The sequence below is a fragment of the Grammomys surdaster genome, unplaced genomic scaffold (assembly GCF_004785775.1).
Source record: "Grammomys surdaster isolate TR1022 unplaced genomic scaffold, NIH_TR_1.0 168, whole genome shotgun sequence".
NCBI lineage: Eukaryota > Metazoa > Chordata > Mammalia > Rodentia > Muridae > Grammomys > Grammomys surdaster.
The window spans coordinates 5,832,939-5,850,602 of NW_021604616.1; the positions used below are offsets into that span (position 1 = coordinate 5,832,939).

Here is a 17,664-nt window from a genome sequence, read left to right on the forward strand (position 1 = left end):
AAAAAAAAAAAAAAAAAAAAAAAAAAAAAAAAAAAAAAAGAAAGTAACAGTTAAAACATAGTAGTAGTAGGGGCTGGAGAGATGGCCTAGCTCTTCCAGAGGTCCTGAGGTCAGTTCCCAGCAACCACATGGTGGCTCACGACCATCTGTAATGGGACCTAGTGCCCTCTTCTGGTGTGTCTGAAGAGTGACAGTGTGCTCACATACATAAAATAAATAAATCTTTTTAAAAAAATAGCAACACAGCATTCCACTGTATGTCTACCAGTTTTTTTTTAAGATTTATTTATTTATTTTATGCATATGAGTATACCACCGTTGCTCTCTTCAGACACACCAGAAGAGGGCACCAGACCTCGTTACAGATGGTTGTGAGCCACCATGTGGTTGCTGGGAATTGAACTCAGGACCTCTGGAAGAGCAGTCAGTGCTCTTAACCACTGAGCCATCTCTCCAGCCCTGTCTACCAGTTTTCAAGTGACACTCTAACACAGCAGCCCAGAGTGAGGCTCGGAGGAGGGACTTTAGTCAACATGTTATTCTAATGAGGAGGAGTGGAGAACCCCAGACCTTCCTTCTTCTGCTCTTGGCTTAGAGGTAAGCAGTTAAGTCTACCCTGAGCCCCTTATCATTGTCTTCTGATGTCCAAACAAGGCATAAAAATAAACTAAAAATAAACCCTTCTCTTTGTAAATTATTTTGCATATTTTGTTATAACAGAAGGCCTATTAGTATCTCAATTAGCTAAAATATGAACAACTTCTGTTACTAAGCAGATGCAGTAAAGCTGTACATCCAGGTACTAGTTCACACCAACATAGGTGTGGGATCTTCATGCTAAACTTTACTAGTAGTACTTCCTCACCACTCGATTTAAATGGATTAAAATGAGAAAATATTTGCCAAACCAGGAAGGAAAGTGAGGTCATAACATAATTATTAGCAGCAGCTAACTGTCTAAGAGAAAAATGAAAGATGTTTATACAAGAAAGGATCTCAACTTACTCGAAAACCGTGAAAACAAAATCACCGCTCCTCACTAGTCAATGCTGACGCATTTGGGAACTGACCACATTTCAGTTTGAGCCATTAAAAAGAATACACTTGAATTCAGTAAAACCACAATAACGGAAGCAAAAGGTAAAAACATCATCGAACAGGATGTGAGAACCTACAGCCATGAGAAAGGCACAGGACTACTAACTTTTCTGGCCCTTTCCAAGGCGCAAGTTGTCGATAAAGCAGGAGTTCAATGAGGCGATCCATCACCCTTAAGAACTTTCTGTGCAAACTTAGGGGCTATAACCAGTTTCAAAGTAAAAATGTCAAAAACTGACTTACATCCTAAAGCCAACTTAAACCACAAACACAAAGCATAGACTATACTGTAGTAGAAACTCTTGCAAAGATTCACCAGTCATTTGACCTCACTCTTCTCTGTCCATTGTACGGAGCCCCCCACAGCAACCACAGTCAGGTACCCGTACCCCTCACATGCACAAGGCGGGAGGCACCTTGAATGCTGTGAAGGTGGGATTTCAACTCCTTTTCTTCCCCTGTTATGACAATGTTATTTTTAAACTCTTAAGGTCTATCCTCAGTGTGTACACCAGTCAGGTTGTATATACATATTATATAATTCCAAGGAACTGTTTTTACTTCATAAAAAGTTTTCTGATTGTTTGTTTTTAAGTTTAAGAACAAGCCAAGCAGATGACCAGATGGGTAAAGTCTGGTGGCAGAAATGTGCTGACTCGAGTGAACCCCTAGAACCTACAGAATGAGGAAGGAGAGCCAACTCCCTTCCAAACCCCTGCAGTGGCAAGCCTGTGCCCAGACAGACACATGCATTGTCAGACACACACACACACACACACACACACACACACACACACACACACCTGCAGTCACAAGCCTGTGCCCAGACACATGTATCATGCTGTGTACACATATACTCCATAATAATAAATGTTTAAAGCTGAAGAAGAAAAGAATACAGCTGAGACCCTAGAGAAAGGCAGATCATGACCACTAATTACATCATTCATAAGAATAAACTCCAAATGGATCAGAGTTCTAAAACAAAAAAAGATATCACTTCAAGAGGCATAAAAGAAAATATAGAAAAAGCCTTTATAAGTTAAATACAGGGGAGTCCCTGGGAGAGTTCAACATGGGATGGAGAGCCAACAAGACCCCCCAGAATAAAACTAAGGCTGCTGCAGCCTCCGCGTCAAAAACATCCAGGCTGAGGAAGATGAGGTCAAAGGTTCCCAGAAAGCATCAGCATTTTTCTTGTTGGACAAGTCCCAGTAAGATGACAACGAACAGGGAGAGATCTCTTCAAAGACCAACTGGGACTAGGGCCAAGAACTCCTTCAGCACTAGAACACATGAAGATCGTTGTGGACCCATTCGGGCAGTTCTCATTCAAGAGCAAAGGAAAGAGAATGCAGACTTGACAACTCCAGAGGGCTTTTCACAACGCCTCAATCATGCCCAAGTTGAACATCTAGCTAACCCATCAACACCAAGCATCACCAATGAAGTAAAAACATCAGCAAACAGGTCTGGGAACTGACCCATGGTCCTGATGTGGTGGGTAAATTTCATTACTCTTAATTTGTGTGATGGTGAAAATAAAATCAATCAGATATGAAAAAAAAAAGTTAAATACAGGGAAAATTTTTATCTCGAAAGAAAGCAAATACTATCAAAGTCAAATAAAAACTGATAATTTGGAAAGGTATATTTGCAATTTATTACAGAAACACTGGAAGAAGATGTGCTACTATCACTGCAAAAGCATCCTTACAAGACACAGGAGAAAAAAAAGACATGAAAGTCTATTCAAAATGTGCTCTATAATGGCCCTTAAAGAAAAAAGCTGAGACTTGACTTATAATCAGATATAAATTAACGCTATATTTAGATACTATTTTCAACCAACAAATCAGGAAAATTCAAGAAGCTTGAGAATATATTCTTAGAAGTAAAATTGCAGGAAAGCAGGATGTCTCTTAGGTGGCTGCATAAAGCCAATGCTGGATAAAAGAGAAGGAATTCATTTAGCAGCATCTAGAGACACCACAGATACCCTTTAACTAACAATCCTACTACCAGGAATGTACACCAGGGCTCTAGCTTCAAAATTAATAGGGTCATTGTAAGCATTATTTGTAAGTATAAAACATCAAGAACTATCACTACTCATGTGTAAGAGATTATTTAGACAAACTATATGTTTATGAATTAGAACTATCCAGGAGAATGAAGATGGGCTAGAATGTAGCTCAGTGACAGAGGCTTGCATTATCTCCAGCTCCAAAAATAACAAGAGAACAAAGACAGTCTCAAAACAGGAAGAGATCTCTAAGAAATACTGTTAAGTGGGGGAACACACACACACACAAAGCAAGAAACAGCATACAGAATATCAAACATTTTATATAAAAGAGTATGAGTAAGAAATTGTGACTACATAAGGCATATCACTAGAAAAATCAACAAGGTTGGTCACCAAAGGAAGGGAGAAAGAGAAAAGCACATTATTGTGTAGCCGTGACTCCTGGATGTGAGTTTATCTACTGCGTATGTAAAACTAACATAATTAGACAGAAGCAATGGCAGGGAACAGAAATCTAAAACTGAGAGGAAACGACAACAAATGGAGAGAAAAGCAAGCACAGGATCTGCCTTTACTGCTCCTTAAGCAGGAACAGAATGGAAGTATGTCTTACATTCTTTATGGTAGGTGTGCTGGTTTAATGAGAATGTCCCCCACAGACTCAGATATTTGAACACTGGGTCCCCAGTTGGTGCTGCTTGGAGTAATTTTGGTGGTGCCCTGTGCTAGAGGAAGTATGCCACTGGGTGAAGGCTTTGGGAGTGAAAGGTCTTGCCAACTTCCAGTTTGTTCCTTCAGCTTGGTGCTTTTGGTAAAAGATGTGAACTCTGAGCATCCTTGCTCCTGCCACTTGCTGCCACACCTCCCCAACATGACGGACTCCTAGCCTCTAGAACCGTAAGTCCAAATAAACCCATGCCTCTGTGAGTTGCCTTGGTCATGGTGTCTTAGCACAGCAACAGAAAGCTAATATAATAGGATTTTTTCCACCTAAGAGCAGTAGGTAAGGCAAGCTTGACTATTTTAGATAATTACAGAACTGAACAAAAGAGCAAACGTTCTGAACATAAGAACCAGGGTTCTCAGTGCAGAGAAAGGAAATGCATGACAAAGATGGAACAAGAAAGAAATGAATATAAACCCATGATTTCTTATAAGTCTGTCTATAGATTTATCATGTGTATACACACAGGAGTATATGTGTGTGCATTTCCATTTGGATGCACATACATATTATGTGTATACACATGTGTATTTCCTTTCTTGCCCTCTCAAGAGCTTTAGAACCCAGATACTATCTTCCCACTAAAAGAAACAAGGGTTACTGGGAGAAATGTCTGGAGCCAGGGCTTTGGTATGTAAAAGATAAGCCAGAAACTTAAAAAGTTCTTTTTTTAAAAAAAAGAATGCTAGGTCACAAAGACAGATTCGATATGAAAGGCCCGCTCAAAGTAGGCTAATGTGAGTAAGGAAGTAATTAAGGAATAACAGGACATATAAATCACCAGAGGAAAGTGGGGGACTTAGTAGTTCATGCTAATAATAAGCAAAATTAACAAGAGGAAGTGAAGAAAGGTTTCTTGTTTTCAAAATAATTAATTTAGACCAGTAACAGAGGTGGTAGAGTAGAAAAATCATATAAGGAACAACTGTTCCAAACAAGAATCTTGCCAATGGATGCTAATCCTAACTTATCAAGAGGAGGAAACATCTGGATAAGGAACAGGATACTTTACTAGCTCCTAATGTGCCTTACCACAGTGCTTTACATTAACTGCAAGAACAGAAAATAAAACAGTCACCATCACACAACAGAAAATCAAATTATAACACCATGCTGATAAAAATGAGTATTGCATTGAGAGGCAGAGAATCAGAGTCTGTAAGCTGGAGGACATGCCTCTAGTGTGTCAGTCCAAATGCAAATGTATAACTCATGCCAATAATGAGAAAGACTCAAGCAACTCAAATGAAAACTATTCTATACTTAAACAATTTAGTAATGTTCCAAACAAAGATAATGTTAACAGTAAAAATACATCCAATCACAGAATATAAGTATATGATGACATATACAGATATATATATGTAAAATCCTTATTCTTAAGAAATGTATACTAAAAAGAAAAAAGAAATGCATACTAATATATTTGAGAGAAGAATGTAATAAATGTAACCTCCAAATGATTCAAGAAAACATATAAATTAAATAAAATGATAAAGAAGCCATATGTGAGCAACAGCTTACGCTGAGACTGGATATGTAGATATTCATAACTTTTAAAGAAACTTGATATTAGTTCCAATAACCAGCTCAAAATGTAGGACACTGTGTTCAGGTAAACGAAGAGAGAAAAGACGAAATGGGCAGGCTGAGGGTGAGATGCACAGAGACAGCAGAAAGCTCACTGGAGAATTAGTTCAAAACAAATTCCAAAAAACCCTTGCCCCAGCTGGGAATTCTGGACCTGATGCTATTTCTTTAGGATCACATTTGGTCACACTGCTGAAGTTAATTTGGGTGCCAGAGGCACCAGTAATGCCTGAGAGAGATAGCTCTGCAGAAGCAAAGAAGACATGAACTCTTAGTCAGACTGCTGGAGTCAATCTACAAAAGCGATACACTGTGTAACCCTCCTTGCACTGTCGCTGCCTCAGGAAACCTTTTACAACATCTTCACGTTAGTTGTCATCAGAGTAGAGTGTGCACGTGGTACTTGACACAATACTCAACATTTGCACGCACACTGCTCCTTAGACTATCAGCGAGAGTCACTAACCTAACAAGAATAAAAGAGTTAGTCAGATAAATATTAAATAAAGTAATGCCTGCCCAAGGGCTTCATCAAGCAAGAAAGCACTCTGAGGCAAGAAAAACGTCAGAATCAGATGAAGTCAACTTGGAATTTCAGGCTTTCCACAGAATTAGGAGAGCATCCCAGGAAAGTTACAAACAGCATGGTAAGTTGTCAGCAGGCAGGTTCTAGTCTGCTATGTAGTCACCCTCAGAATCATACTTAAACACTCCCACAAACAGAATCAAAGATATGTTTCTCTCTACCCAACTACAGGGCTACTTAAGTAAAAGCATGAATATTTCTTTCCTCTTGGCTTTTTTTTTAAATTTTTCCCCTAATTAAATAAGTAACATGATTCTCTAACATTTTTACAATCTGGAAGACATCTGTGAAAAAGTAAGACCAATGCTCCCCCCAGTGGCTTACTTGGAATAAAACCTACAAAATCCTAGTCACATCCACCAAGTGACAAAATGTTTTAAGTATTATACCAGGAAAGATTAGCTTGTCAATTCACTCTCTTGTCCCTCACCACTATAAATAAGCGACATCTATGCATTAGTGTAACCAATGGATTTATAATACCTGTTCCAACAAAGGGGTCAAAGACAAGATCATTTTCTTTCACTTTTGCATGGTTGGTCATGATGAATGATAAACCAGCATCCATACTTGTATTTCCAATAAAATGTCTCTTTTTGACACTGTATGACTCAATTAGCTCTCTTTGTCCATCCGCAATCTAGATCAGAGGTATTTGTCAAGTTAGTCTGGCTATACAGAACAGACTCAAGATCATTATTCACAATAAACTCAGAGCACCTTGCTAACAAGAACACTTCTTTCTACTTATTACTATTCTAAACTTAATCAATTAAAAAAATAATCAAAGGGATGGTGGAGCATCTTCTGGGTATATGCCCAGGAGTGGTATAGCTGGGTCTTCAGGAAGAACCTATTCCCAGTTTTCTGAAAATAGCCAAATTGATTTCCAGAGAGGATGTACAAGTTTGCACTCCCACCAGCAATGGAGGAGTGGTCCTCCTCGCTCCACGTTCTTGACAGCATGTGCTATCACTTGAGCTTTTGATCTTAGCTATTCTGACCATAAGTATAAGATGGAATCTCACAGGTGTTTTGATTTTCATATCCCTGATGACTAAGGACTTTGAAAAGTTCTTCTTTGAACAACTGCTTCTCCGTCATTCAATGTTCCTTTGTTGAGAATTCTCTGTTTGGCTCTGTGCCAATTTTTAATTGGATTATATTGTGATCACTAAAATCAAATCTTTTTACCCCTTTTCAAATCCAGTAGGACTCAAATTTACACGTAATTATCCTAAGGAGGGGTGGTCGTGAGTATTCTCATCCCCTCTCGTCTGTCAAGACAACACATAAGGACATGGGTCTTGGCTTCCATCCACCTACTCCAGCCTCAAAGAAGTGAACAGATCAGGAAGACTCAGCTTTGAGATCTCCACAGATCTCAAACAGGCCCTTGCACTCTGCCCTCTCCCTGCTTCACCAACCGTAGTCCCGACATCCTGGGAAGGCTTGCTTTCCATCATCAGGTACCCCCTTGTCCTAGGTCTCCTATCTAACAGGCTCTTTGTGTTTCACAGGGATCTCTAAAAAATATAGACCATAAGTACATACATTTTGGCAATTTGAATCCATACATTCTGACCCTCAAGTTGCTTCAAATTTTTACATATAAAAAAAATCAAATAACAGCGTAGCATTCTGCTATGTTTGCTCCATGCCTCATGAATGTTTGACCAGTGCTCTTGACTGACCAACACCCCTACATTTAGCTTAAAGAAACAAAACAAACCCCCCACTTAGCTTAATGAAACAAGACAAACTTACAAACAACGTAAGATAGGTAGAAAGGATTTGCTCACCCATCTGCCAAAATAAATATTATGTGGATTCTCAGGGATACAGTTGGGGTCCAAACCATAGTCCTCCAAAATGGAGAATACATGCTGTGGTTTCTTTAAGTTCACTTTTCCTTCAAATGGCAGAAATTCAAGTGCCTTAAAAAAAATAAAACAAAAGTAATTCTAATGTACTACAAAAGTTTACAAAAAGAACCATAGAAAGTAGTGTTTATGTACTAATATATACTGAGTGAGCCTGAGTCTGATGTCAGAACGAAACAGGATACACACACACATATACACACACATACAAACACACACCATGGAAAGTACTTAACAGTTATTATATGTTCACATACATCAACAGCTAGGGCACACTGACTTCAGACTCTGGGTCAGCAGATCTCACATGATCACATACATCAACAGCTAGGGCGCACTGACTGCAGATTCCAGGTCAGCCAGTACCACTTACATCTATTCGTTTCACTTTTTCTTCCTGAGTTAAAGTTTTATTAAACGTGTGAATCTTTATTTTGTATGTCGAGTCTGAATGTAGAAATGGAACCTAAAAAAATCAGATAAGCTTTTTTAAGCTTAGGAATGACACCAAACATGCACACTTGCCTATGTAAAATCACATTTCAGTACGTACCATCTTCTCCACAGGGTAACTTTTAAGAGAAGTATACAGCTCCTCGGGAGATTTTCCATGGCCCCATAGTTCAAATATAGACCTAGGAAATAAATGATTGGTAACCTCAGTAAAGAACTTAGTTCAGACAGCAATACATGATAGTTATTTCAATAGTTCTTTATGCTTGATACAATAAAATGATCATTGGCTATGCTTTCTAATCTATTTGTGAGAAAGATGAACACTGGAAACAAATAATAATATAACACCAAATCACACAAAGAAGTTGAACCTTACATGAAAGGAGGGAAATTCAACATTTAGTTAGAGTATTTCCAAGTTTTCATCATTTATACATATACAGAAATGCAGAAATATATGTGCATATATTTGAGCGGGGCTAGGGGTTGGGGGGCTTGTAGGATGCTCTCGTTAGCAGCATCCTCAGGGAAACCCCAGCCACGGAAAGGAGAAACAACCAAACGTGAGTCCTCATGTGCTTTACAGTATCATAGAATTACTAGCTGTCTACTTATCAAACATATGCATCAAAAGACATGAGCTTTAAACACGTATGTTCTGAGTATGTGGGTGGCTATTTGATGCCTAATATCCCTTACTTCTGGAATTTAAATACCTTAAATAGCTGTAGATCTTAGCATGATTAAGTAAAGCAGAAATATTGCATACGGAAGGGGCAGTCGCTCTGGCTCCTTCAGTATGGAATATTTTCTTATACAAAGAGTAGTCTTGATTTTTTCTGTTGCTTCCATTTTCTAGTCATTATTGTTAAATAAAAAATTATTGTTAAACATATATTATTCTTAAATAATAACAAGTTCATTAACAAGCTGTGGTTTATGGAATTAGATTAAGAACTGGGCATACTTCTCAACAGCATAAAGTTAGATAACTATAAAGGTCACAGTTCATACCACATTACAAAACATTGTTAACCATGATAAATGTATATATTTATTTTCCTTCCATTATTAAAAGCAATATCTAGAGAAAAAAAAAGTTTCAATACTCTGCCATTATATTCAAGGAAAAAAGCAACTAAGTGTTAATCAAAATAAAAATTAAAGGGAAATCAGAGAGAGTAATGATAAAAGTCTAGAAACAAGAATAAGCAACAAACAATTTACTCAAAAATATACTTAGAATTCCTTTCTCTAACAGATATAGGTGACAGTTCTGTCACCTTAAATTTACTAATCTGAGGGCTGGAGAGATGGCTCTGCTCTTCCTGAGTTCAATTCCCAGCAACCACGTGGTAGCTCAGAATCATCTGAAATGGGATCCAATGCCCTCTTCTGGTGTGTCTGAAGACAACTTCAGTGTACTTACTCACACACATAAAATAAATAAATAAATAAATCTTTTAAAAAGATTTCCTAATCTGATCATTCAACTTAAAATCAAGAATGAGAAAAGCAGGCTTAGATTCTCCACGACTTGGTTACCCTAATGTGTCACTCATTCAATACTAGGCTCCCGCTAGTGTTAGGATGCGCTTGTCGCCTCTACTGCAGAAGGTAACTCTGTTCCCTCATCATCACCCAATGGTAAATACGTCAAACTTCGAGCTGATTGCCCCCTGCTACCTTCCACAGCAAGCAGCAGACCACAGTGGCTGTGAGACCTTGTGGCCCACACGACGCGCTTCACTTACTTGGCGCACACAGTCCGTTTCATTAAGTTTCTTGCGATATCTTCAGAGGGAATGTTAAGAATCCAAAATGGAGACTGAAAGAAAAAAAATAGGCATGCAAATTACTGCTGCAATAAGTCTAATATGTTTCATTCCAACAGTCACCAGGAGAAATTCCTTTTTATCATATGAAAGAGGCAAATCTGATCTCTATTCAAAATAAAATTCTGATAATAAAACGATAAATAATTTTGGTGGATAAGTTGTTAGGCTAATACTCTAAAATGTAAGAACACTTTTATAAACTACCCCATAAATGAAAATATCAGTAAAATACACTTTAAAGTTTCTTTTTTTTGTTGTTTTGTTTTGTTTTGTTTTGTTTTGTTTGTTTTTCGAGACAGGATTTCTCTGTATAGCCCTGGCTGTCCTGGAACTCACTCTGTAGACCAGGCTGGCCTTGAACTCAGAAATCCACCTGCCTCTGCCTCCCATGTGCTGGGATTAAAGGCGTGCACCACCACTGCCCAGCAAAGTTATTTTTTCTTAAAACCAGTTTTCATACTGGCCTCACACTCCACGTGTCAAGACCTTGCTTCTGCCTTCCCTTCCATGTGTTGAAATTATGGGCCTGTGCACACACAATGCAGCTCAGGAGTTCCCTTCACTTGCATTTATAAAGTTAGACTAGAAAACCAACACAGAGAGACAGAGTGCATTGCTGGACTTTCTGTGACTCAACATTCCTAACAATATGTTTAACTAAGTAGTACACTGTGACTTCTTTTTTAAATTACTAAATCTCTCCTTCTCTCTCTCCCTCCAGCCTTGTTTCTTCACTCTCTACATGGTTTGGGGTTTTGTTACTTGGCACACTTAGATGAGGAACTGCCTCCATCAGGTTGCCTGGAGGCAAGTCTGCTGGACACTTTTTTGATAAGTGGTTGATAAGGAAGGGCCCTGCCTACTGGGAGCTGCTCCATCTCTCAGTAGGAAGTCCTGGGCAAGTTAGAAAGCAAACAGGGCAAACCAGTAAGCAGCATTCCTCATGATCTCTGCTTAAGTCTGGCCTTCAGGTTCCTGCCCCGACTACCCATCATCACCAACTGGGATCAGGTTGTATAATCCAAATAAACCCTTTCCTCCACGAGTTGTTTTTGGTCATGATATTTATCATCATAAGAGAAACTAAACTGTGATACACATCCCCACCTTATCCTCCCCCACCCAACACACACAGATACACCTCACCAAGCCTCACAAGCCTCCTTTTCCTGTCCTAACTTCCCAAGTGACAGAATGACAGGGATATGCTACCATGCTCAACCTGGTCTCTCATTTTATGGATATCTGTGGCCTGAGGTGTCCTGTGAATTAATGATGATGTAAAGCCATGCTGTGGATTATTGTTATGAACTTGAATTATTTTATCATTTTTATTTAATGTAAAAAAGCAAAAATGCCTCAATCCTCAGTCCCAGCACCCAATAATCAGTCTGGAAAGTTCTGTGAAAACAGCCCTTTGCCAGAAGGTGGGCAAGCACACCAGTGCCCTGCCTGCCTTCGGCTCATCATGCTCACACAGAAGACCCACTTCCTCCCCTCCTCCTTCCTGTGGGTGATGGAGTCACTCTGGAACAAAGGCCAACAACAGATGACTTCAAGTTAAGGCCTCTCGACTTTTGAAAGAAAAAGATGAGATTGTCAAATTCAATCTTTCTTCTTCCAACACTGATACTACACTACAGAGAAATTCAAAGTAGCTCAAAGAAGGTAAGTTACCTTAGCTTTTTAAAATTGTGGATACAGGGCTGGAGAGGCGGCTCAGTCATTAAAAGCAAGCCTCACAACCAAAAATTGGGGCTACTATGTATGGTTCATTTATGGTCTATGTATGGTCTACATATGGTCATATATAGATATGTTCTGATACATACTCACATCATCTGAGAGCACATCCATATGGACTGCAAAACTGCTGGATGATACGCATCTTTGATGCTACCGTACTGACAGTGGAGTACCCCGAGTGACTGACATTTCTCATGTTCTGTTTCTTAAAAACTTCTGATTTTAGCCAGGCTATGGTAGCTCATACCTTTAATCCCTACACTGGGAGGCAGAGGCAGGTTGCGAGTTCGAGACCAGCATGGTCTACAGAGTAAGTTCCAAGACAGCCAGGGCTACACAGGAACCATGTCTCAAAAAACAAACAATCAAATAAACTCTTGATTTTAAGATATTCAAGTTTTTAAATCATTATGATATTTAATATTATACCTGGTTATTTGTTTTTCTTTCTTTTCTTTGTGGTTGGGGGTGAGAGACCATGGCTATCCGGAAACTCACTATGTAGACAAGGCCTTGCTCGAACTCAGAGATACTCCAGCCTTTCCCTCATAGGTGTTAGGTTTAAAGGCATATATATACTCCTGGTATATTTCACAGTGATAAAATAATGCAAAAGTCTTAGTTTTTATGAAGCTATAAATGAAGACATCATGTCCTTTCTCTTAATCACGTTTTTATGTTCTGTGTGCCACCCTAAACCCTTACCTTATTTAAAAGTACTATTTAAAAAAATTCAAGTGTTTCCATTGTGTCTGTGTGTATGTTATATGATTTTATATATATAATAATATATATGTATATATATTATTATATATATGTATGTATAATCCCATAATTCAGTATAATTTGGATAAAATAAATCTAGCTATTAAACTAAGCTTTTACTCTAGCAGGTACTCAAAAATTTAGGTTAACTCTTTTTATCCAAAGTATACAAAAGATACTAATCTCTAATAATAACAAGTACTGAAAGTCCTTGATTTCATTAGTATCTAAAATGTCCTATAGTACAATTATCAGGGATTAAAATGTAATTGAATGATACTTATATGTTACTAATTAAAAAGGGGGTTTTTATTAGTATAGAAACTCTTCTGAAGTCTCATTTCTAACCATTCAAATATATGTAAGCAAGTTAGTTCATAGAGCACAAACAGCTGTGAATATAGGAGGAACCAAAGTCAATCTACTTGAACACGCTCATTTTAGTTATTTTAAACACATGTTCTCTCATCTGTTACGTCCACTCCATTAGGTAGAACAGTGCTCTTAATTATACAGGAACTTACATGTCACATGTAAGTGTTCTAACAGATACAGGAAAAGTAAAAAAAGTACTTCAGATCCAGATCAAGATGACTTACAGTTCTGATATAATCCACAAGTTTCTTGGTTAACAGTCTTAACGTGCTATTCCTCTCTCCTGAGGACAGCTGCCCTGACTGTTTCTCAGCCTCATCTGTAACTAGCAATAAGCATTCCTGGCTCGAAGACCTTAGAAAAAACATATATGGTGCCTGTATGCACAACTGTGAGGCTTGGCCTACCAGGGCAACTGTAACCAAGAACTCAGGAAAGAAGCTGTGTTCAGAGACCGAATGACTGTTGAGAACTGCAGGACCTGCCTTGGGCTAGCTTTAGCACCCTGCTTGTCTGTGTGGAAACCAGTATACTGAACTAATAGATAAAAAACGCTTCCCCCCAGCAAGAGCCAAGAACGTCATCAATAGCATCTCAGGTCTGTAGATACGCTTCTTACATTTTGCTATAACCATCTCTCTGGTGTATATTGGGACATATTTCAGCCTTATCTTAATTTATGACTTTCTTTGTTCTGTAAAACCAGGAAAACTGCTGCACTGGTACACAGAATTTAAGGTAATGTAAATCTGTGTTCCCAGGCCATAATCACTCAAGATGGCTCCAAAATAAACCACCTCCTATTCCCTTAAAAAAAAAACAAAAACAAAAACAAAAACAAAAAACACCTTACCTTTCCATAAGTTTCCTGACTGTTAATGAACTGGCCTCCAAACAGTGATAGTAAAGACTTGATTTCCTGTATTGAAAATAGAGAGAAAATACATTTTGTTATGGTTTGAGGCAGGAATGTTCCCCAAGGGCTCATGTTTTTCAGGTCAGTGCTTAGCTTGATACTACTTCGAACACTGGAGAGTATTTTAGGAGGCCTTGGCTAAGTCCATCACTAAGAGGCAGGCTTTGAGAATTATTCCCACATGATTCCAGCCTGCTTCGTGTTTCTTGGTATGTGTCAAGTGAACATGGAGCTGCCTCAGAACCCCGCCTCCAACCAAGCCACTCCACTCTGCCTCCAACTGTACTCTCAGAAGTCATGAGTCAAAAACCAAGCTCTGCTCCTTCCAGTTATTTCTGACAAGTGACTAATGTGCATTTTAAACCCTTTAAACTCAGTCTGCTAAGAAGAGCAGGTCTGATGATAGAAATAAAAGAGTAGGCGGAGAGTCACATGAGCCATACAGGTGTCAGCATCAGGCAACTGGAATACAGAGTTCTGAGAGTTTTACAGTTCTAACCATGGTTAGCAATCTCTGAGAGATTTTATACATGAGTTGCAAAAGAACTTCGTCAGAAACTGTTCTGTCCTGACTTAGGGAGGCGAAAACATTTTTTTACAGATGCTACAGATTAGTAGATAAAATAATCAACTAGTATCAAGTTAATTATTAAACATAATTTGAAGATGTTAGAAAATGAAATAATTAGCTAAGGAGCATAATTTTGAGTTCGAAACATATAAGTACATGGTTAACCTTTCAGAATAGTAATAGAACTAGAAAAAGCTAACACAGTCTTTGTTCGGTTGCTTTTTGAGACTGTCATATAACCAAGTCTGCCTTGCCTTCTTGATTCACCTGCCTCTGCTTGCCAAATGTTGAGATTACAGGAGTGTACCACCATACCTGCCCAGAGTGAACATTTTAAATGTAACGTCCATGAGGAAATTTGACCAAAGAATGCATACACTCTTCACGTAATCTCTTTGTACTGATAAACATGGAATGGCTGTACAAATACTTTGCTTTGTCACACTGACAAATTGTTTGCTTAAATAAGATACAGCAAGTAAATTCTATCCCTCCACATTGGCCCTAGGAGAAAGTAACTAAGAAGTTAAGTGTCCTTGCTGCTGGTTGCCAACACTCTCCTTCCCTCCCTTCTAGAACATCTTTATACCATGATCGTGGCCATCAGGAGAGAACAATAGCATTATCAAGTTTCCCATTCCAAATCACAAACAATGGGAGATGTAAGCAACAAATGCTACCTCGAGTTCCCTTTGGGGATGCATCAAGTTGCTTCTTACACAAGAAGGTTATTAGTTTTAGTTGGGGGGTGAATGATGAAAATAAACTGCCATGAATATCATAGAATAAAAAGATGTATAAGAAGTAGGGAGGGCTAAGTTCAATCCCAGCATGAGGATGGATCATAAACCAGTGCAGACTGTCGGTACAGCAGTGAAGACAGTTCAAGGGCTCTTTTACACCACAGGTTGGAATATGAGACGTTATGAAACATGGAGTAAGATTACAATTTGATGTTCAGATCTTGTGAATACTGCCATGCCCTTAGGCTCTCCAATTCTTTACATGTATGTTATCATAGCTACCAGACGGGGTAGGATATCCGTATGTAGAGATCAGCACAGTACGACAACCAAGATGGTGGTACCTGAAGCTCAGTCCTCTCCTTAGGTCTACTCCCTAAGTGCTCCCTAACTGTATCTTCTATGCTCCCTTTGCACGTTCTGATTGAGAGAAGTCTACCTTATTTCCCTTCCCTCGTTTTTTATCTCCTCAGGAAGACATAACCTCCATCTTAACCACAAAGCATGTACACTCACTACTACTCATCCCTGCTTGTGAAACCTTCACTCTCTCCTTACGTCTGACATGTTGCTTCTCTTTCTCTCCTTCCAGTTTTCCTTTAAGTCCTGAGCTTCCAAGCATCTGTATTTGGCCTACCACTTCTTTTAAACCTGTGGGTACACTCACAAAAGTAAGGAAGGCCTGGTGCCTATGGAGGCCAGAAGTGTGGGGCAACCCCTGGAGCTGAAGTTACAAACTGCTGTAGGCAGTATCCCGATACAGGTGCTGGGCATCAAATTCAGGTCCTCTGGAAGAGCAGTGAGTATTCTTAACCAGCGAGCCATCTCTTCAGTCCCAGTGGCTCACCACTTTTTGAACACGAAGTTAAAGAAATCTCATCCTTTCCGGGTTCTCTTAGGCCGAACAATGACAAATGCGTCTAACAATCTAGATTTGGTCTCATCTCCTACACCGCCACTCTATCCCGTTCTCTTATTGCTCACACTAGTTTCTTAATCACTTAATATTCCAACAGATTGTTATTAACTCCAGTCTTATTGCTCTCGAGTCTGTCCTTCATTTTACTTTCTCTTAAAAACAATCTAATCCTGCCTCTTTCCTTTTTAAACTGTTTAGATCCTCTTCCAAGCTATAGAGTTCTCAACTCTGTTTTCTCTGGTCCATCAACCTACTTCTCTCTCTTTACCACTCTGCTACATAACTGGTGACTAGTAATGGACAACAGTTTACACTTCTAATGTACTTCCTTGGTCCAGCTAATACTGTAGCTCATATGTCTTCCCTGCAAAAAAAAATCTACCCTCCAATACTGTATGAGCCAATACTGTAGTTCATGTCATCCTCACCTTGAAAGGCAACATGTCCCTTTTTAAAGGCTTCCACAAAGTGCCCTCCATCATTGCACTTCACGAAGTTATGACTATGCTTTTGCGTCTGCTAGTCCTGAGCCTAAGTAAACATTAGGCTCTTTAAGGGCAGAGCTGTCAGTCAGCGCGTCCTCAGCGTTCTGTGCACGCGACTTCGGGCGCTCTAGAAAATGTTTCGAGTAAACAAAAAGCTTTTCCCCAACTTCATCAAGTACCACCCCAAGCCTTCCACCATGCCTGAACCTATTTTGACACTTCTCACACTCCACCGAGCGCCCCCATGGATGTCTCCGTCCTGCGTCGGCTCAGGTTCACCCGCTTTACTGCGGCGCTAGGCGCACGTGCAGAGGGCTGAATGGCAAGGCTCGGTCCTGGCGAAAGGCTGCTGGGGACTCGGTCCAGCCAGCGGCCTCATCCTAGCCCAAATCCAGACGTGCGCAGCTGCCGGCAGAGACTCCCAAGCCGGCGCGTGCGGAGTGCGAGCCTCTGCGCCCGGCACCCCAGGACCGCTTACCGGCAGGCGGAACTCCAGGTGCTCCTGTGCCATGAGCAGCAGATACCGATTCAAGGAGCCCGGGAGCGCCATTGCGGCTGCTACCGTGCGCCTGCGCGCCCTCCAAGGGCCCGCCCCCTCCTCCTCCCTGGAGCCACGTTTCCGCTGAGCCTCACCCCAGAGCCGGAAACGGAAGCTCGACCGGGAACGCTCACAGGTAGCACCTTCTAGGAAGGGCCGTGACGGGGCAGAGCCAGATCTTGCTGTTACCGAAGTCTGTGGCTATCCTGGCATTGCTCCCCTTGTCAGAAATGCATTGTTTTAGGGGCAGACTGCGATGATCCCGCGCAGTTCCCCAGTGATACTCCACTTGGGAGTGTTCTTCCAACTCCTCCATCAGTTCTTGAAAACTGGACCAAAACTTCACTGTTCAGTGTAGACTCCTAATCGTTCAAGATTCTAGGCCTCACCAGCTTGAACACT

General features: G+C 40.0%; 1 protein-coding gene across 4 annotated transcripts in view; it reads right to left on the minus strand.

The window, feature by feature from the left end:
- Trmt11 (tRNA methyltransferase 11 homolog) overlaps positions 1-17,301 on the minus strand; it is a 54,238-nt gene extending 36,937 nt beyond the window's left edge. For 3 of the 4 annotated variants that reach the window (XR_003711308.1, XM_028766454.1, XM_028766456.1), the window contains exons 1-7: positions 17,203-17,301; positions 13,944-14,009; positions 10,121-10,194; positions 8,464-8,545; positions 8,284-8,376; positions 7,830-7,964; positions 6,511-6,667 (exon numbers count right to left, since the gene is read on the minus strand). Coding sequence is in view for 3 of the 4 variants with exons in the window: in XM_028766454.1 (XP_028622287.1) it covers positions 6,511-6,667; positions 7,830-7,964; positions 8,284-8,376; positions 8,464-8,545; positions 10,121-10,194; positions 13,944-14,009; positions 17,203-17,274 (679 nt within the window). In the remaining variant the exon portion in view is untranslated. Of the gene's footprint in view, positions 1-6,510; positions 6,668-7,829; positions 7,965-8,283; positions 8,377-8,463; positions 8,546-10,120; positions 10,195-13,943; positions 14,010-16,667; positions 16,749-17,202 lie in introns of those variants that run through there. The other variant, XM_028766455.1, reaches the window with a different exon arrangement.
- Between the last annotated feature and the right edge of the window lie 363 nt (positions 17,302-17,664).